Source organism: Rhincodon typus, chromosome 4 (genome assembly GCF_021869965.1).
Source record: "Rhincodon typus isolate 14 chromosome 4, sRhiTyp1.1, whole genome shotgun sequence".
In the NCBI taxonomy this organism is placed as follows: domain Eukaryota; kingdom Metazoa; phylum Chordata; class Chondrichthyes; order Orectolobiformes; family Rhincodontidae; genus Rhincodon; species Rhincodon typus.
In genome coordinates this window covers 35576973-35598047 of record NC_063335.1, presented here as the reverse complement: position 1 = coordinate 35598047, position 21075 = coordinate 35576973, and the positions used below count along the sequence as shown (strand labels likewise).

Genomic DNA, 21075 nt, shown 5'->3' with positions numbered 1-21075 from the left:
AGATGAGGTGTTCCACTCCCGGACATCCCAGATGTCCTCATTTTTCAAGGACCGCAATTTCCCCCCCTCAGTGGTCGAAAACACCCTCGACCGCATCTCTTGCATTTCCCGTCCCTCAGCCCTCACACCCCCTCCCCGCAATAAAAACAAAGACAGAATTCCCCTTGCCCTCACGTATCACCCCATTAACCTTTGGATTCAATGCATCATTCTTGGCCACTTCCACCACCTGCAATCTGACCCCACTACGAAGGATATATTTCCCTCCCCACCCTTATCTGCCTTCCTGAGGGACTGGTCTCTCCGCGACTCCCTCGTCCGCTCCACACTCACCACTAGCCCCACCACCCCGGCACCTTTCCCTGCGACCGCAGGAGGTGCTACACCTGCCCCTACACCTCCACCCTCATCCCAAGCCCAAGCCCCAAGAAAACCTTCCACATTAAACAGATGTGCACCTGCACATCCGCTAATGTGGTCTATTGTATCTGCTGTTCTCCTCTACATCGGGGAAACCAAGCAGAGGCTTGGAGACCACTTTGTGGAACACCTACGCTCGGTTCACGACAAACAACAACACCTCCCAGTCGCAAACCACTTCAGCTCCCCCTCCTACTCCCTGGATGACATGTCCATCCTGGGCCTCCGCCAGTGTCACAACGATGCCACCTGGAAACTGGAGGAACAGCACCTCATATTCCGCCTTGGAACACTACAACCCAATGGTCTCAATGCGGAGTTTACTAGCTTCAAAATTTCCCCACTGCAAACCTCATCCCAAGACCAGCGCCCTCCCCACCCCCATCCCCGCCTCCTTGACCTGTCCGTCTTCTCTGCCACCTGTCCGCCTCTCCCACCTCACTGACCAACCCCCATCCCAACTCCCTACCTACACTCACCGTTTACTGGCTTCATCCCCGCCTCCTTGACCTGTCTGTCTTCTCTCCCACCTATCCACTCCACTATCTACCTGCTATCAACGCCCCCCCCCCCCCCTCTATTTTTTTCAGAGCCCCCTTCCCCTCCCCCATTTCTGAAGAAGGGTCCCGACCTGAAACGTCAGCTTTCCTGCTCCTCTGATGCTGCCTGGCCTGCTGTGTTCATCCAGCTCCACACTTTGTTATCTCATTATTAAGCCACTTCTGGTCAGGTGACAGTACTAGACGGTCACAAACACCATATTAAAGATTTGTCAAAAGAATAATTGGCAATGTTAAACTTCCAATTTTAGCTCATTTATAATATTAAAGTGATGGAGTTTTATAGGTCATTTGGAGCCCAAGTTACTGTGACAACATACATTGCTACAAGTACTACACAGATGTAATATCCTAGAAATATCGATAGTGATGGTAGAAGCTCCAATTTCTTTCAATAGCATGACTAACTAAGAATCTCTCCTACTCTTACTGCCTGCTATTGACATGTGGTGGAAGGATTTTCAGATTAATATTTATCCTATTTGCCACAAGATCCCGGAGTGGGAATTGAACCTGGAGCTTTTGGCTCAGAGGCAAGGACATTCCAAACGGTGCCACAAAACCTCCATATTTAAAAGTGCTTTCATCCTGATGCCCTCAAAGTGTGAAATAATGCACCCGAGTGGAACTATCGTTGCAGGAAAATCATTAATTCTAGCCCCACACTTTGCAAAATAACTTTGTAATTTAAATGGATCCAAGAAATATCTTTCTGCAAATGAAAAATATTAATTTCAAAGGCAGCATGCATTACTTGTTTAAATATATTTTCCAAGAATAAACAGCAATCAACTCCATTGATAAACCTATACAGCTTGGTTAAATTTTCAGGATTTTCACGCAAGCTGTTAAGCCTATTGTTCAGTAATTAATTTGGATAACATACGCAAATTGCACAGTATAGACTACAACTTTGGTCGATTCTTGCTCAGAAATTTGTCAAGTTATCATAACTACTTTAAGTAACATAAATGATACTCAGATTGTAAAACATTTTGTCATGTTAATTTTCAAACTTCTGACTTTGCTGCATTTGGCATTAGTCAACGTTTACATTATTGTTTACCAATTACTGTATTCTAAAAGAGTATTACATCTTGGAAGAAAAGTGACTGTGCTAACATTCAATGATGTTACAAAACTTTGCGAGCTAAAACTAATCTTTAGAACTTACCCTTGGACCTCTCTCTCCCTTTTGACCAGGTGGACCCTGTAATAAAATTAGCAGTAAATATTGATTAATATAGAAATGAACGTAGTTCAGAGATATCAGTGGCTTTTTCCTATCCCTCCATATCTCACCCTATCAATATTCTATTCCTTTCTCCCTCCTGCATACATTGCCTCCCTTTACCTGCATCAAATGCTAGCTTTCTTTTTACAATCAATGCGCAGGAAGTCACACCAGTTACTGAAATCACTGTTTTTCCTTTGCTGTTCTGGTAGTAATTTTTGTCTTCAGTTACTAATAACCCACTCACTACATCACAGGAACTATGATGACAGTCATGCAGCTCTGCTGAAAAAGAATACAATTGGCAAGGCAGTAACTACAAAGATTTTAAACCATTCTGCACTTTTTTTGACCCTTGAATCAGTACTTTCTACTTGAAATTCTTGGACGACTCTCCATTGATGTGTACATTTTGTATATTATACTGTGATATTTAGTCAGGCTCATTCATATGGTCTGAACATCTCCACACTTATTTGGAGGGGAACATGTATCCACCCCAGGTCATCCATCAGGACCGGCCGCAGTCTCAAACTCTGGAAAATATAAACATACTTCAGCGTCCACTCCACCATGATACAATGTGTGAAGTTACTGAACCATTTTTCAGATGGCTCGGTGTCAGGATTCTTTTGTGTTACTTGATGTCGTAGTAATCTTTAAAATGGAAACTGCAACTCATTGCTATTCATTGCAAGAAGCATGAAGTACAGTGAATGAGTGCCACACAATTAATTACTGGGCTTCCTAAAACACAATTCCAGTCTTGAATAATGACCTTAACTGCTTAAAATTCCTATCAAAGACGAAGTCTGTGTAGATTTTCCTAACCTGTCCCAGCAAGGGCCAACCACTAAAGAAAGGTAACCATTCCAAATATATTTATACTTGCTGAGAAACCTTTTTGCTGAATCCCCCCACAAGAAGTAAGAAATCGCTGCCTTTGTGGTCTGGAAAAGTCACTTCAGTGTTTGAATTGAATAGATGTCATCTCTGAATGGTTTGAAAAGTTTGCTGGAGACAACAGTCCAATTAACAGAGACAATAAACTTGTGAAGAGTTGTCAGGGACTATTGAGAAGCCTGGAAATTCAAGAAATGTCACGTTTTTTGTTAAACATAATAAACAGAGGAATTGCTGTGTCATTTAGTTTTTGCAGTGTCTGCACTGCACATGATTTAGATGTACATTCATTGCCCTTTGAATAGGGAACAAAACATACCAGTAACTTGTTCATTGCCCAGTTTTGCTACTTTCATTTGACTTGGAAAGTTTATATTGGGACGTAGTTTGACTATTCATTGAATGGCCTCCTGAAATGCTGAGTGAGAAATAAGGTGCATCCTGTAATAAACCCTATTGGGCAGGTCAATGTGATGTTTTCCATGGTCTGACACTAATGGTCTCAAGTGAACATTGGATCATCCACATATGGAGTAAGTCAGTGTCCTGTGCAGATTTTGTTAAGCAGAGCCCGCTGTCCTCAAGGGAGGCTGAAAGCAGAGACCACTGTTGTTGGGGCAATGATGAGCCCTTTTTTTTCAGTCTGTATGTGCCTCAGGATTCTGTCCACTGTCAAACTGGAACAAATCTAGCGATGTGAACATTAGCTGCTGTTTTCAGATTGGCCAATATGCTTTTAAATACTTTCTTGGTGTCTTTTTCCACATCTGTCAATCAAAACTTCAGTGTCGCTCACGGGTTTTTCTTCATCTGATGAATTGTAATGGTGTGACCGTGAATGGTAGGCGGGACCAGCACCAGGAGACAGCCAGGGGTAGTGACCCTGTGCATCCCCGACACTGTCGACATGGCAGTGTCTAGAATCACACCGATGACCACACACACACACACAAATTCTTTCTCTCTCTTTCTCTCTTTCTCTCGCTCTCTCTCACACACACACACACACACACACACAGACACACACACACACATACTCTGTCTGTCACTCTCTCTCCCCCAATCCCACTCTGCATCAGTCAACCTCTATTTGCCACCCCCACCAGGAAACATCAGAGACCTCACACAAAAAGGGCTAACATGCTTTAATGACCTCGAGGTTCTCTTGAAGGCTATTAAGGACAGAAGTTCTTTTCCCTATTGTTGGCAACAAGAAGCCATCCTGACTGATGGAAGCAGCCTGTATGCGGAGAGCAGGGTCTGTGGGCAGCTCTAGAGAATCTGGCTCCAGTGCAGCAAGAGAGTGCAGATGTTCTGCGATCTACAGGATACCACTAACTCAATGCTTCATGCTCCTATGCTGGTGAGTTGATGTTATAAGACTGCCAGTGCACAGGACTGTCATACAGGAGGTGGCTGCCAGGCATCTCCATCAGATATCTCATACACAATAGATGTCTGTCACTCTATTGCAGCTACTGATACTGCCTCACACATCTGCCAAGGTTCACACTTAAAGCATAAAAGGAGCTAAAATACTCAGCAGCTCACACACCTTCAGCTCAATGACCTTGCAACACTGGTGGGAGGACCTACACATCTGACAGTTTTTCGCCAAAGGCTTACACACAACAGGGACTCATGCACCAAGATGGACTTTTGCATTGAGCCCCCTTTTGAGTTTAGCTCTGCTTGCCTGCCCCAGTCATATTTGCTGGTGTCAGACAGTGTGGTTGTCTCACATGGGCATGCTTTTTATGGCCCAGTCAGGATTCACCCCTTGGGAAACTGGAAGTGCTTGTGCAAAGAAACAACTTGGTTATTCATACTTACTAGAGTTTGGAGAAGTCTACCCCACGCCTCACATAGTCAGGTTTGTGAACACACATATTTCCCATTTTGCCCCACAAGATTGCAGAGGGACATATAATTCCAGGGGGCTGGGGCGTTAATTGGTATTCATGGTACACTAATGAATGCAAAACAATTTGCTGACCATAGGTGTTGGGAAAACTGACCCACCTGAAGTTTGAGAGAACTTAGTTGCAAAACTTTATTTAATGTTTGCCTCTCATCCAATCAAGATACCCTGCCTGTCATTCCAAAGTCTCCAGATGGAACATTATGCCTTTAAATTCAAAATCATATCAGTTATGGCCTGGAAATTTCCATGGAGATGTTTCTTCAATCACAGGGGAAGCAGCTTCAGGAATACTCCTTTGACACAGCTTATTATGTGTTCAAACCTCAGAATTAGGGGTTGCTAAGCCTCCAGTATTGTCCTGAAGACCCCAGGGATTGAAGGTTAATCTCCTGGATACTGCTGCAAGCAAGTCAGGCAAAAAGCAAGCAAGCATCAGGTGTTCAACTCCAGTTTTCTTCAAACACTTCCACTTAATCTGTTCTAGAAATGTTGGCGATGGAGGAGTGAGAACAGTTTAGACTGAGAGTCAAGTGCCATCCAATTGGATAATGAAGAAGCTCTTTGCTTTCTGAGTGGCTGTGGGAAGGTAGGTCTCTGTGAGAATGAATGAATGACCAATGGTGGCAGTGTTGGGTGGGGCAGTTGTAAGCTGGAGGTCATTTGACAAACATTTCAGGAATGCATCTTGAGTTGGCATCTAACACTATTATCAGCACAATCAGATCAAACCTGCCCTAATTATGGTTTCCACCAAACAAAGATCTGCTTTTACATCATGTCCACATCAAATTAAATGTGGATAAATTGTCAAAAGGAACAGAATCTAGAAGCACCTCCTTGTACTAAACTACAAAGTTTGCTGTTGATTTTCTGGTCTTTCAGTGCAAAGATTTGTCCCCAACCAAGTGTTTCAGACTAGTATAGTCCCATCTCAAGGACTAGTAGCTGAAGGATGCAATAAAGACACAATGGGGAAAGACCTGCTGGAACCCATGCAAAATCCCCTGGGCTATGTGTTTGACATTAAATGAATGGTCCACATATTCCAATGGCCAGATAGTCATTGGAGCTGCATAGGCAAGGCATGCATTGGGACCAGGTGGAATCCCTGGTGCAGCTGACTGTGTGGAAATTGAAAATTCTGATGGACAATTCCCTTGCATTTAGAACCCTGCATTAACATTCATTGAAGTCTAAGAACTCACTTAACCTTACAGGTTATCTTGGCAAAAAACTGAGGGCTTAAAAACATCTTCCAAGTGTTCAAGGATAATGGATATCCAAAGAACTGGGTCAGGAAATGCCTACAGGAACAGCATCAGAAAGATTCTACACGCCCCAACACACTCATCACACTACCCTACATCAGGAACACGTCAGAACTCACCACAAGACTTCTACGACCGCTGCGCATCAGAGTGGCACACAAGCCCACATCAACCCTGCGACAAGTGCTCACCTGAACTAAAGAGCCACACCCCACCATGGGCAGGACCAATGTCATCTACAAGATCCCCTGCAGAGACTGCGAGAAACACTACATCAAACAAACAGGAAGGAAACTAACAACAAGAGTACATGAACACCAACTGGCTACAAAAAGACACGACCAATACTCACTCATCTCAATCCACATGGACAAGGAGAACCACGACTTCGACTGGGACAACACCAAGATCCTGGGACAGGCTAGGCAGAGACAAGCACGAGAATTCCTGGAAGCATGGCACTCCATGAAGCAGGCTATTAATAAACAGATTGAACTCGACCCCATATACATTCCACTACGGAGGAAACCGAGAGTGAGGCAATCCATCACAACGGACCCCAGAGTTTAAAAACCAGGCGGGAAAACACACCGACGCTTCATCAGAGGCTGCATTGAGGATGTTACCAAGCACAGTAACGAAACGTCTGCAGAACAACAAACCAGTTCGGCGAGCCAACCAACTTCTACACCCACAACCCAAGCTACAGATCTACTCCAAAACCTTAGCTTAAAAACCTACTCCAACTCTGGGGCAGCTATTAAATTGAAACACCCAATTCAGTACTCCTACTTCAACCCCACAGCCATCCAATTCAACTCATCCCCCACCTCCCCAACCCAGACAAACCCCTTGCCAGGCTCAACAGCAGACCCTTCCTCATCCTAACCCCCAACTCGACCCGACATTACATTCCTCCCAGATCTGACCCAACTCTAACTCCTACCATGGCCTACCCTAAACACTCATCCACTTACCTGGCACCCTAACACCAGCCCCATCCTACCACATCACTTACCTTATATAGTTACCCTTTCACAATAGCTGTTCAGGTGTCTGCTGGACATTGAAACTACAGTACATGGCACTCAGTGCTGCAATAGAGGGAATAGTTTCTACAAACATCTTCACTATGGATTCCTGAAAAGGTTTAAAACAGAGGACTACAATCCAGGAATCTCAAGCGCAGTATACATATGAAGGGGAGTGGATTGTGTTTAAATCTATTAGGATTGGAAATATTATAAGTATATCTTACACTCTAAGTGTAGTGGAGCACCTCTGAGTGGTATGTGTTGCATTGAAAGGAACTGATCAGTATTCACATTATTTGATGTCAACTTTGAACTGTTATGTAATGTGCTTCTATAAATTTTATGAAGAATACATCTTTTTGGAAATAAACATCAATTCTAAATCAAACAGAATATCTATGGCTCAACTGCTACAATCAATACTTGACAATTACAAATGTTTTGCCATGTTCAATATTCAAATACTGGTCTGAAATTAGAGGCATATTTCCAGTTAAAGTGGAGAAAGAATATTTTTGTCATCAATTAGCTATGACTTTTGGGCTCTTTTTCTGTCTAGTTGCAATTAAACAATTATTTGTCATTTCACAAAGTACAGTCTGTTACTGCTTGACTTACAGGAGATCCTATGCTGCCCTGGGACCCTGTGTTGCCTGTAGCTCCGGGAGGGCCTGGGACACCTGGAGTTCCCTGTGAAACCATTGAATGACAAGTTAAACTCCTAACATAGATAAGACGCATAAGACACTTAAACAACTTGACTCAGGAAGGTTTAGTGAATACAAACACTGGGCGAATCATAGGGAAAAGGGAATGAGGATATAACTGTGTAAAAACAATAATAGTGTGGAGAGCCTGGGCTTTCATAGTGAACTCTGTCAAAAATTTCACTTATACTTAATTATCGTTTTTCATTTAAATGATATGATGCTCTTCAGAAAGTGTAAAATGTTTCATTACATGGAAATGTGTAAATATTCCACAAAACAACATTAAGTCAGAAGATTTATGCTTATAAGTTTAAATTAATATTTGTTTTTAAGTCATAAATGCATTCTTATAATACAATTTCTAATTGCCAAGTGATGAGGCAGAGTATGACCTTTATAAATGAAGAGAACTGTATTTTATGTAGATACATTGGTAGTTGTGAAGTGGGTGTTATAATTAGACAAATAGAGTCGATTACATTTAGTTAAAGCCAACACACATCTTTTAATAATTGGTAATTTAACTGATGCTTGTTGTCTACTTCAACAAGTATACCAAGATAAATAATTTTGATAAGGATAACAGTAATGGAATCTCCAGATGGTTCCTCAAACAATAACTATACTTCATGCTCACTGGGGCTTTTAAAACCTGTTGTATTTTATCGTGATGACAGAATACTGAGTAAATGTGATAGTTGTCAAGGAAATGAAGAGACAAATATTTAATGTTTATAACAGCTGTTTCTAACTGGGTAGCTCATGACTCAGTCATTCTTTAGCAAAACAGATTGGGTGGGTAGAGGACATTTAAAGAGGGATACGTTGCTGAGGCTTTTCATCCTGCACTCGTGAGGAAAAATGCAAGAATGCCAAATTTCAAACAAACAATCACAATAATTTATACAACAGCAGGAAGGGATACTGATTGGCTGAGACATTGCAACAGGGAGTCATGACAGTGCTCGGGTGATCAGAGTCAACATGTTAACCAACAAATCAGCATGTTTACGCATAACATAAACTGTTGTTACTGTTAAAATTTGGCATTCTAGTATTTGTCCTGATAAGTTCAAGATGATGAGCTTTGGCAACATGTCACTCTTGTTTGTTTTCTATTGCTGGAAAAAAGAGTTTCAAATTGCAAAGCAAGAGATCACTGATCTGCAGTCAGTCAATTATATTGCAAGCAAATAACAAGGTACATCACAGAGAGACATGAACTATTTAAATGCTGATGATAAATGATTCATTGAACATGCTCATATTAAATAATCAAATGAAAACATGCAAAGGAGGTTATTAAACATGGAGGATCTCATTTAAATACTCTGAGCCAGTTTCCAAGTAAACAATGCAGTTTTAAGTTTTAATTGGTCAAAACATCAACACTCTGGATCTTTACTATGACTGGAAAAAATAGACTGAGCACCAAAAATACAAGTAATTTTATGGATATTGCTTTAAGCTAAAATCACTGATTTTCCTAAAGAGTTAGGAAGTTTTGTTTTGCATTAGTTAGAGTATACAATGGTCACAACACAAAAGAAGGTAATTCAGTCCACTCTGCCCCAGCCTGCTCTCTATGGGAGCAACTCATCTTGTCCTAATGTTGAACCTGCCTCCACCATGCCATCAAGCCATGCATTCCACATCCTAATTGTAGTGACTGGAATGAGGTCAGCCATAGAATATGAGTTCCCTGACTGGAGCTGTTAACCTGGTTCAATCAGGGAGTCCTGGCTGACAGATATAAACAGGAGTATCAGGAATTCTGCCCACTCTTGGAGCCAGCTCTGTGCTAGCTGGGTCCATGTCATGTACTATGCATGTGTAAATAGAGGGTGACTTAGTAACAGGATACCAGCCTTTGTGGAGTTATTTCACTAACTACTTGCTGGGTAAAATTGTTTTCCTCATTTTACTTCTGGCTCTTTTGACAATTACTATAAATTGGTATCCTCTGCTTCTCACCCTTCCACCAACGGGAGCAATTATTTACCCCAGTCTCTTGCATTCAGACCCCTCATGATTTTGAGCAATTCTATCAAATCTCCTATCAACCTTCTCTTCTTAAAAGAGAACATCCCCAGCTTCTCCATCCACAGAACCATTGTTCCCTATCTCTGGAACCATTTCACTAATTTTGTGCAATGCCTTCACACCCTTCACTTTATAAAGTCTATAAATAAATCAATAATTGAAGCTTCTCCTTCCAATTAAAAACAAGTGTGATTTTCTTTTATCGATTACAATATTTGGAGTCTGTGCTTTATTAAAGTTAAATTAACTCAGACTCCAGATAAAATTCAATTTGAATATTGTCTATTTTCATGTAGCCATGATTCAAAAGAATAAAATGTATTGGGTCTCTCATTTGGAAAAGACATCACCTGAGTAAATATTTCCATTTTGAATTAGCTACTTCATGAGAAAGCAGACGAAAATGCTAGCCAAGCTGAAGGATACATCTGTTATCTCTTTTGAGGCATCTTTGGCTGGTAGATTGACTGATATTGTAGATGATCCTGATGATTATGTAAACACATATACTGAGGGAACAGATTATGATTTTGACTGCATCAAGTTGGCAATTAAGCCTTCAGAGGCAGTTGTCCGCAGTCATTGCCAGTCACTGGAACTTAAAACTAATCCATATTATTAACTGCAACTTGACCTGGCACAAGTGATTTAAGAGGATTCCAAAGTGTCTACTAAAAGTTTACAGTGCAATAGCTCCTTTAAGTGATACCTACATTTTTAAATAAAGGATGAAATAAACCTGCAATACTAGTAAATGCTGCAAATATGCAGGTCAGTAAATGCTTTTACAGGGTGCAGGTAGGTTAATATTCTGGGTATTAAAGTTCAGTCAAGATTCTCCTGAAGGCTTGAAAGTGTTTACATTACAATTAGCTTCCAAGTGACTTTTCAGTAAATATGTGAGTATTCATTTTTAAAATATTCTGTGTATGTGGAGATGATGAACGACTGCAAAAGAAATTGGATGGGCACTTGAGGGAAATAAGTGTACAGGGCTATGGGGATAGTATGGGGAAATGGGACCAAATGGATTGCTTTTTAGAGAGCTAGCATGGACTCAATGGGCCAAAAAAAAACCTTCTCTATCCCAAAGAGTTCTTTGCTCTTTGAAATGTTTTACTGCCTGAATTTAACAGCAATTCTCAAGACGGATTTGGGTAAATACTTAAAGTGGAGAAATTTGGAGGGTTAAGGCAGAAAAAGCAGAAGCATCAAACTATTTGGATAGCTCTTTCAAAGAGGCAGCTGGGGCGTGATGGACTGAATGAACTGCTTCTGAGCTATCTCATTCTACGAATTTGTAAAATTAGTTTTAAATAAATACAAAATCAGAATCAGTGATGTTAAGACAAAGCAAAACAGAAAAGTAAAATTGTAAACCAACTGACAGGCACCAGGAATATTAAAATAAAATATGTAAGCCATATATACTTTAGAATTGGCATAATGCTCAAAATTTTCCCCTTATGCCTACTGTCATTATGTGCGCTTTATTCTCATATATCTAGTATCCAGGCTAAAAGTACAAACATTTTAATGGTAGCTAAGTATAACAAGGCCCAATAGATCTGCACAATGTGCAGTTTGGACTGTTTGCTATGATTAAGAGATTATCATGTCAAGCCCCGATGAGTTCCTTCAGAGATCCTCCATAGTTTGTCATTATACAATATGAAAATTATGAGGAAATGAAGAAATCAACTCATTCACATACTTACATATAGCCAACTTGAGCAAGGCGCCAGGCTGAACAAGCATATTAAACCATTTCCTACATTTCCTATGACCCTTCTCCGTCTTTCCTTTGGGAGACCTCTTTACTTCTGCTCCTTATTTAGGATGTGACGTGGTATTTAGCTTTCATCAGCACCCCAACACTGAGTAAGGAAACCTGTACTACACTGCAGCTGTGAAACAGGGGAGACCAAATCACAGCTGCACTCTCCAAAGGGCAATTCCTTAAATCCAGGAACTTTAGGAAGGGCATGAGGTACAGCAATATTATGCTCCTACGATGTAGCAAGTGACAGATGAAAGTTGCACGGAACCTAGATTTTCTTGGCGAGGTTTATTTAGACTTTGTGTGATATAGTCTAATGTGGAGCCAGGTTTCAGTAAGACATCACAACCCCCAACTTTATGTCCCTTCACTAGTACCTGGGAAAGGAAGAATTCAGATATGCAAGGCACTAAGATGATCAGTATTTCCCGCTCAGTGGTTAATGTAAACAATATCATTAGGAAGCTTCTGGTGAAATGCAAGTTCATGCAGTCACTGGCAGCAATGGCAAGCAGGTTTAATGATGGCAAATAACATTAAGCATTCAAAATTCCTGCATTTAAAGTCAGTGACAGGGTCTCCAGTGACCTCAACATATTACTTTGTAAAGTAAGATGCTATCTACTTTTAATAATCACTTGTCTCACTGTTTTGGTCAAGTGATTGATAAAATGTTACAATAAGATGATTATTTTTCAACATAATTTCTAAATAATTTTCTACACTTGCTCCAGGAAGTCTTTGTGTAACAGTTCAGCGAATTGCTAATCTGGGAAGTGAGTCCAATTTTTATCCAAAAAGGCAGTTTGCAGACAAACATGTTAATCAGGTCTACATGCTACTTTTGCAACCAGGCGTTGCTACTTTTAGATTCACACTGGTGAACAGGGATAAAGGCCCATTTACAGTAAATAATTTAATTTTAGAAAAAAGTGTAAGTGACAGTCAAAAGATTCCCTTTGGCAGGTGCCACAGAGGTGAACATTCTGATAAATATTTGAATAAGAACGTACTAGAGAAAAAAAAGAAAAGTTGCTAAGGTCACATGATTATACATCTCAGAATACGGGGCGGATGGTGCTGGGAGGGAATTAATTTCAATTTTCTAAAATTCTTTGGATCGGTAAAGGCAAAAGTGGGAAGAATGATGATGGGCATCGATGAGGCCACAGTGAAATATTTTGTGTAGCTTTGGTCTCCTTATCTAAGAAGGGGCTTTTTACTCTAAAGGGAGTATGATAAAGAATCATTAGATTGTTTCCTGTGATGACGGGCTTGTTTTATGAAGAGAAATTAATCAGACTAGAATTAATCAAACCTGCAGTTTGGAGGAATAAGATGATATCTCAGGCTTGACAGGTTAATTGCTGAAATAAATGATTCTGAGAAATCTACAACATGGGGTTACAGTCTTAGAATAAAGGGGTTAATTATTTAGCACTGAGATGAACAGAAATTTCTTCATTTAAAGGGCTGTGAATCTTTGAAATTCTCTACCCTCCCCGCAACCCTGAGAGTTTTGGATGCTCAGACACTGTGTACGTTCAAGATCCAGGTTGGTACAAAAGGAACTAAGGAATATTGGGACAGTGGGAGTTGTGCTAGAAGATCAGCCATGATCTTGCTGAACAGTGGATCAGGCTCATGAGGGTGAATGACCCTAGTCCAGCCCCTAATTTTTATGTAAAGTATCCCTGTAACTATTTTGTATAACATCAGCAAAGTAGTATTAATGTAAATGTTGTAGTTTTGTGTATTAATGTACATTAATCTATGCCACGACTATAATCTGATATTGGCACAGAAATTATACTGCACCCCACCTCCCCCACAAGGGTTAAGTTCAAAGACTTTGGGTCTGAAATTAATGTGACACAAATGCAGTGCCATGGTTTGAAGCATGTCTTGCTGGCATGTAAAATCTTTTAACATGCACTCTATACTGAGAGTGTAAATTCACATATTAAAAAAAGAGGGGTAATGTAAAGAACCTAGTAATGACAGGAGCTGGCCACTCAGCCTCTGAACCTACTCTGTCATTCAATAAAATCTTGGCTGATCTTTGGCCTCAAAATCACATTCTCGTATTATCCCAATATCCCACGAATACTTCTGGATCCAAAAATCTATAGATATCGTCTTAAACATACTTAAAGACTGGGAATTCACAGCTTTCAGGGGCATAAAATTCCAGAGATTTGCTGAACGACAAAGCAGGCATTAGAGGCTTATAGAAGATGATTTTTCTTTTCAATGTCCTAAATGGTCCCACCCTAAACTTGAAACTGTGACCCCTAGTTCTCTGTAGCCAAAAGAAACAGCCTCTCCGCACTTACCTTGTCAAACCTGTGTAACTGGTAATTTTAAATTTTATCTTTTCTGGGCATGTAGACACCATTGTTAATGCCAACATTTGCTGCCCATCCCCAATTACTTTTAAAAGGATGGTGTTGAGCCACCAACACAGTGTCTCAGTGGTTAGCACTACTGCCTTACAGCATTAGGGGCCCAGGTTTGATCCTAGCCTTGTGTAGAGTTTGCACATTCTCCCCATGTCTGCATGGGTTTCCACTGGGTGCTCTGGTTTCCTCCCACTGTCCAAAGATGTGCAGGTTAGGTGGATTTGCCATGCTAAATTGCCCATAGTGTTCAGGGATGTGTAAGCTAGGTGGGTTAGCCATGGTAAATGCAGGATTATGGGGCTAGGGTGGGGGTCAGGGTGGGTAGCTCTTCGGAAGGTTGATGCAGACTTGATGGGCTGAACTGCCTCTTTCTGCACTGCATAGATCCTATTAATCTACCTCCTTGAATTTCTGCAGCCATCTAGCACAAGTACAAATGAATGGCATAAGTATAGCACAGGCTCAAGGACAGGGAAAACACATGGATTTACAGTGAGCATATGAAATAGTCGCCAAAGGGGTCAATATGGAAAGAGTAATGGGAGTGGGCAACAAAGAAGAATAGTTTTGTAGACCAGTTAGCCTGAATGAGCTTTGTTTTGGGTTCGTGTTTGTCTTGTGCATCTGTCTACAGCAGAAAAAAATACTTTGACGCTGCGTAATCCAAAAAAAATCTGCAGCTACAAGCAGAAAGCATTCTGGCAAAAAATAAGTCAAGGAATTTTCTTCCACTTTAATGAAAGCTGTGTTTCTGGGTGAAAGAATGCATGTGGCTATTCAAAATAAAAGCTCAATTTTTAAGTGACAAACACGGTTATAAATTAGCAGCCTGAATTACATAATGCCTGTACACAATGAGGTTGGGGAGCATGCTGCCTGATATGTAGAATGAAAATGGTGCATGAGGTTCCTGGGACTTTCTGTCAACATTCCTTCACTATGCACATAAAAAATAACTTACCCTCCTACCTGGAAACCCAGGTGGTCCAAGTGGACCGTCCGTACCTCTTCGACCCTGAAAAATCGACATTGTTAAACACCAAAATCTTGCCACTGTACAGGGCAGCATGCAAATGTACTTACCACAGGCCCCGCTGGCCCTGGTAATCCTATAGGACCATCTTTACCAACAGGACCCTGGATCAAAAGTTGATTTCATAGATTATTTACTGATTCAAGCAAGAGAGATTTTTTTGTTATTGTTTGAAAATATGTATTTCTGCACACACACATGTTCCTGGTCACAACCCGTTCACTTAAGTTCCAGGTAAAAATTCTTCTCCAGATGACAAATTACATTTATATAGCACAGTTGAATGCCCTAATGCACTTTTTGAAGTGTAGTCACAGCTGTAAATGGAGCTGTACAGCTGTAAACAGAGGAACCACTGAAGCTAAATTTAGTGCAGAACAAGATACCACAAACACTAATGGGGTACTGTCCAGATTAACTGCTTTTTTTCTGCCGTGACTTTGGTCAAAGGATAAATGTTGACCAGGACACAAAGGCAGCCCCTACCACTGCACTTCTTTCAACTAGTTCCAAGGGATCTTTTTGTTCACCCAAGACAACACACATGTCTGTTTTAACTCCCTATACAAGAGATGGTACCTCCTCCAGTGCAGCATTCCACCTGGAACTTAACAGGATCAACTGGGATTCTCTGCCCAAGTCTCTGGAATGGGAAGTGGGATTTGTATTCATATCAGGAACTTAATTGCATGGTTAGGGGACCTCAGTAATCTATCAACTTTAATAGGTAAAATATTGTACAATCTGAACAATAATCCATAGTTCCCAACATTCCCAGTGCATGAATTTCCACTCGGGAGAGGAAATTCCTAAAAACGCCTTTCTTCCAAAGTCTTCTTTTGCAATATCTTCTGCAACATTTCTAACTGCTGTATATCATGAATCATCACTAGAATGATTTTCTTTCTCCATCATGATCCATAATTACCAAGTATTCTTATTCAGCTAGAGTTGCGAATGGATTCATTGATTTTTTTTATATCAGGAATATTGCTGACCTGCAATGGCTCTTGTTAAGAATGTTTTGATTTTAAAATTCTTATCCAGGTATTCCAATGGTCTTGCCATCCTCCTGCCTCATAATCAGAAGCAACCCAGTAATCCTGCAAGATCTCTGCGCCCCTCAATTCTGGCACTTCAGCAATCTTGAGTTTATCACTCCACCATTTGTAGCTCCATATGCTGGAATTGCCTCTCTAAATCATTTTGGCTTTCTTTCTTCAGGACACTGCTCGTAAACCTTATGTTTGACCAAACAGTCCTAAAGTGACACAGTTTCAAATTTTGTTTGACAACATGTCTGTGAAGCTCTTTGGACTGTATTATTACATTGATATAAATGCAAGTTGTTGAGAATACATAGAGGGGTGGTATGGGGTAGGGTGAAGGAGGGGAACAGACAGATTTTAAGTTTTGCTGATACTATAAAATAGACAATATTAGATCAGACACCCTTCCCAACGTACATCTCTACTGATTTCAAAGTGATTCCCTGGATGACTGCAGCATTGTTTGAGTTCAAATATTCTACTGGAAATATAGAGGCGAGAACTTAGGAGCTCCCGAACAGTGGGTCACAGCCCCAATAGGAATTTGGCGTCACTAGCTCTGAGGCAGCAATGGTAGCCATGGAGTTCAGAGTGAGTTTTAACTGGTGCAAGGCCTCTTTAATTGTTTGAGATGTCTTTCTATCAGTGACTGGCTTAATCATCTGTTCTTTGAGGGCAGTGTACAGTGAATTAAAATCTTAAAGAAATACCTTAGCATTAGACCCAATGGTCCTTATCATGTAACATTACTGAAAAATATGAATTGCATTGAATTTTTTAAAGTTTATATGATTTGAAAACAAGTCAGACAAAAGTTAACAGCCTCCTGATGAGTCCATTGCTTTCTCAACAGTTCCAATTGGGGTCATTTTTTAAAGACTGAATGCCACACAAATGCACAGAATATGACAGAGATGGATGGGTGGGGCTTGGAGTTGCTGGGTAGGAGCAGGCTCTTTGCTTCCACACCATGGAAGAAAAATCCACAGCAAATTCAGGCACCAGAAAGAAACCTGCCCTGCAGCTATAACGTGCTGTGGAGGTGAGGAAGTACTAGCGAGTTGGATTTCTGCCTCTCCCTCTGGAGAAGTCAGCCAATCTAGAGCTCACCGTGACGCTGGGTGACGCTGGGAACACAGGTAGCTCCAATGAAGGGGGGTCAAAGGAAACCTGGACCCAGGTATTTAGGGGGCATTAGCCTTGGAGGATTTGCCCACTTTGGAGAGGGGGAGTTCGTTAGGTTTTGAAGATGACTAAGTTACAAAAGAAGGGAGGTACTGTCTTCATAGGGAGTTGGCATGCTTGGGAAGTGGGAACCCTCCAACTACAGCACGACTTCTTCCATCTTGCTTAAAAATTGCTCGTGCCAACTGTATTATACTGTAGAAAGGGTTATATCTCAGTGAACTGAGCGTTTAACCAACTCAATTGACCCTTATTTTTTGCTACATACTGAGGGAAGGGGAAGGCTACTGATTTTGGCACACCCCCATGCACATCCTGAGAATATGTGTATACATAGGTGTGAAAAACACTACTGCTGAGCTTATTCATTTAAAAATAATCATCATTAGTTACTTTCTATTTCTTAAAACAATTGTGATAAGGTGCTATGTAATGATATTTCAAGGATACCGACATATGTACAGAGCCATTAAAATGTTCTAAAACTCTATCTGATTGGAATGGCTGTCCAAAATCAGTTGACAAACTAATATTGTATCTGAATATTACACGCATAAATGTCATATTAAAACTTGAAAGGTAACCAATGGTAACAAGTTCAATTCAAAACTGTACAGGGTGAAATTTACCCTTGTGGCAGCACGATTAGCAACAGATACCTCCCAAAACCTGACTTCCTTTCCCATTCATTCCCTATTAAAAATTGGCTTGCATTGCCTCCCAAAGTTCGAGGCTATAAATTCACCTCCATTGTTTCCAAAGCTTTCTGGGTTAAGGGTTCTTGTAAGACATTCCTACAATGATCGACCAGCAAACAGGATCACGTATCCATTTCATTACTCAAACCTCACAAGGACTACAATGTTGACTTGGTAACGTATAGTGACATGTATTATCTGGGAAGAACACCAAGTCTGCTTCCTTAGTCTTACCCTTTGACCTGGTGAACCATCACGTCCTGGTCTCCCTTGCCCTCCCGGCATCCCCTGGCATGTGAGAAAGACAAACAATTAGATGATGTTGCCGATTGCTTGTGTCTAACTTAGAAGGTTGTGGGATCGAGTCCTGCTCCTAGACATGAGTAAAGAACCTAGACTGACATTCCCAGACCCTGTGAAGGATGAAAAACATAGGGAAAAGATAGAGGAATGAGACGCGGTGATTTGGTTTTGCAGACAGCCAGCACGGACACAAGAAGCTGATTGGCTTCACCTACATTGAAACCATTATATGATTCAATACAGGGAATAAAAAAAATCAGAGAGTCAGGTTTTTATCAGTTTGCTGTTTGTTGGACCTTGCTGTGTGGAAACTGGCTGTCATGTTTTCTATATTACAACAGTAACCATTTGTTGGCTCTAAAACCCACTGGGGTGTCCTGTGATCCTAAAAGGCGCTATATAAAAATAAGTTTTCTTTCTTTCTCCAGGGCATACTGGAATATCTGGCATTCATGTTCAATCCAGCCTTTATATTGGGACAGAAGGCCTCTGCTCTTGCTGGCTGTAAGGGCTTTATTAGCAACTGATTTGGAAATTCTCAATCCAAGTTCCAGTTGGCATGTTTTTGCATCACCTTTGTGAAGCAGCTGAGTACCCGTATGGACGCCCAGTGTGCCTGCATGGGTCCCACTGTACCCACATGGCCGCCAGTTATGCTTGTCTGTTTGTGTGCTAGGTGGAACATTCCTAGTTCCAGTCCTCCTTGGGCCCCCACCCACAAGTCTTTCTCCAATACATCAAAGACATCATCGGTGCTGCCTCACTCTCTCATCCAGAATTGGAAAAATATATCACTTTCATTTCCAATTTCCACCCTGCTTTTACCTCCACCTAGTTCATCCCTGACTGCTCCTTTCCCTTCCTTGACATCTGTTTCCATTTCTAGGGATAGGTTGGCCACCAGTATCCAATACAAATGCATCGACTCCCACAGTTCCTTTGACTATACATCCTCACACCCTGCTTCCTACAAAGACTCTATTCCATTCTCCCAACTCCTCCATCTCCATCGCATCTGTTTTTCTACAAGTGGGCCTGTGAAATGTCCACCTTCTTCCTCAACCAAGGAATCCCCAGCACCATGGCTGAGAAGGCCCTCAGTTATGTCAACTGATCTCCTACACTTCAGTCCTCAACCCCTCTATTCTGTCCTGCAACAGTGATAGAGTCCCCCTTGTCCTCACCTACCATCCCACCAGCTTCCACGTCCAGAGGATCATTAGCCATTATTTCTGCTACTTCTAGCAGAATGCCACCAGAAGACACATATTCCTCTCCACTCCTTTGTCAGCCTCGCGCAGGGACTGTTTCCTTTGCGACACCGTGGTTCACTCCTCCTCCACTCCCAACACCTGCCCGTTTACCTCCTCCCTCAGCATTCAAGGCCCCAGACACACCTTCCAGGTGCTTTACCTGCAATTCACTCAAACTAGTCTACTGTATTCGCTGCTCACAACGTGATCTCCTCTACAGTGGGAGACCTGGCCTGTTTGGACACAACATCCCAGCCTGCTCCAATCCTCTTAAGGGTATCCCATTATAGCAGTTGAGTCCTTAACTTTGTTCACCAATCCTCACCACATCCGCACCACCGACCCGCCACCATCTCCTGCCCTGCTTCTCGAAACTATACCTCCTACATGCCCTGATGCCTTCCTTTTTGATGGTATCCAAAGACTGATGGCTCCTTCCTTATCTCACCCCTGTGTCTACAGAGGGATATAGCGAGGTTAAGTGAGTGGGCAAAAATTTAGCATATGTAATTTAATATGCGGCAGTGTAAGGCGATACACTTTGACAGGAACAATAGAAGAGCTGAATTTAAATGGCGAAAGTCTGCAGAAAGCCACAGAATAGAAGGATTTGGGAGCCCTTGTGTATGAATCATGAAAAGCTAGCTTCCAGGTTTAGTGGGTAATAGGGAAGGTAAATGGAATGTTGGCCTTTATTTCAAAAGGAATGGAATATGAAAGGAGATGTCCTGCTAAACTATACAAAGTACTGGTCAGACCACAGCTGGAATGCTGTGAACAGTTTCAGTCCTCTTATTTAAGGAAGGATACACTGACAATGGAGGCTCTCCAGAGAAAGTTCATTAGTCTGATACCTGGTATAGAGAGATTCCCTATGAGGAGAGGTTGAGTAGGTTTCAGAGAGTACAAAAGCAAAAATATTTGCTAAACTTTAATAAATCAATTCTACACCACTGTGAGTATGGTTCCCAAATCTGGGCACTTGAAGAATGTGAGGGGGAGGGTCAAAGTGAAGATGGGGAGAGAGAGAATAAGGGGCCCAAAGATGAGCAAAGCACTAAGGCCCATGATTTCTCTCCCTTACCCTGGAGCTGACACTTGGTTTTGAAATGGACACCATGCATATGGCTGCATTACTTCCTTCTGTCCCATTGAGAAGATAAAGATCGCAATCATAACTTTTAAAACAAAATGTGAATGTGGAGCTCTTTCTATCTATAACTCCAAAGTAATTGAGATGAAATGTGCACAGAGTCTTAGAACATTATAAAAATAA

The 21075-nt window shown here is 41.4% G+C and overlaps 1 protein-coding gene across 5 annotated transcripts in view; it reads right to left on the bottom strand.

The window, feature by feature from the left end:
* col14a1a (collagen, type XIV, alpha 1a) overlaps positions 1 to 21075 on the bottom strand; it is a 202633-nt gene that overhangs the window by 13941 nt on the left and 167617 nt on the right. For 2 of the 5 annotated variants that reach the window (XM_048595780.1, XM_048595783.1), the window contains 4 exons: positions 18478 to 18531; positions 15362 to 15415; positions 7962 to 8033; positions 2155 to 2190 (listed from right to left, as the gene is read on the bottom strand). In XM_048595780.1, the coding sequence (XP_048451737.1) occupies positions 2155 to 2190; positions 7962 to 8033; positions 15362 to 15415; positions 18478 to 18531 (216 nt within the window). Of the gene's footprint in view, positions 1 to 2154; positions 2191 to 7961; positions 8034 to 15239; positions 15416 to 18477; positions 18532 to 21075 lie in introns of those variants that run through there. The other 3 variants (XM_048595781.1, XM_048595782.1, XR_007261919.1) reach the window with 2 other exon arrangements.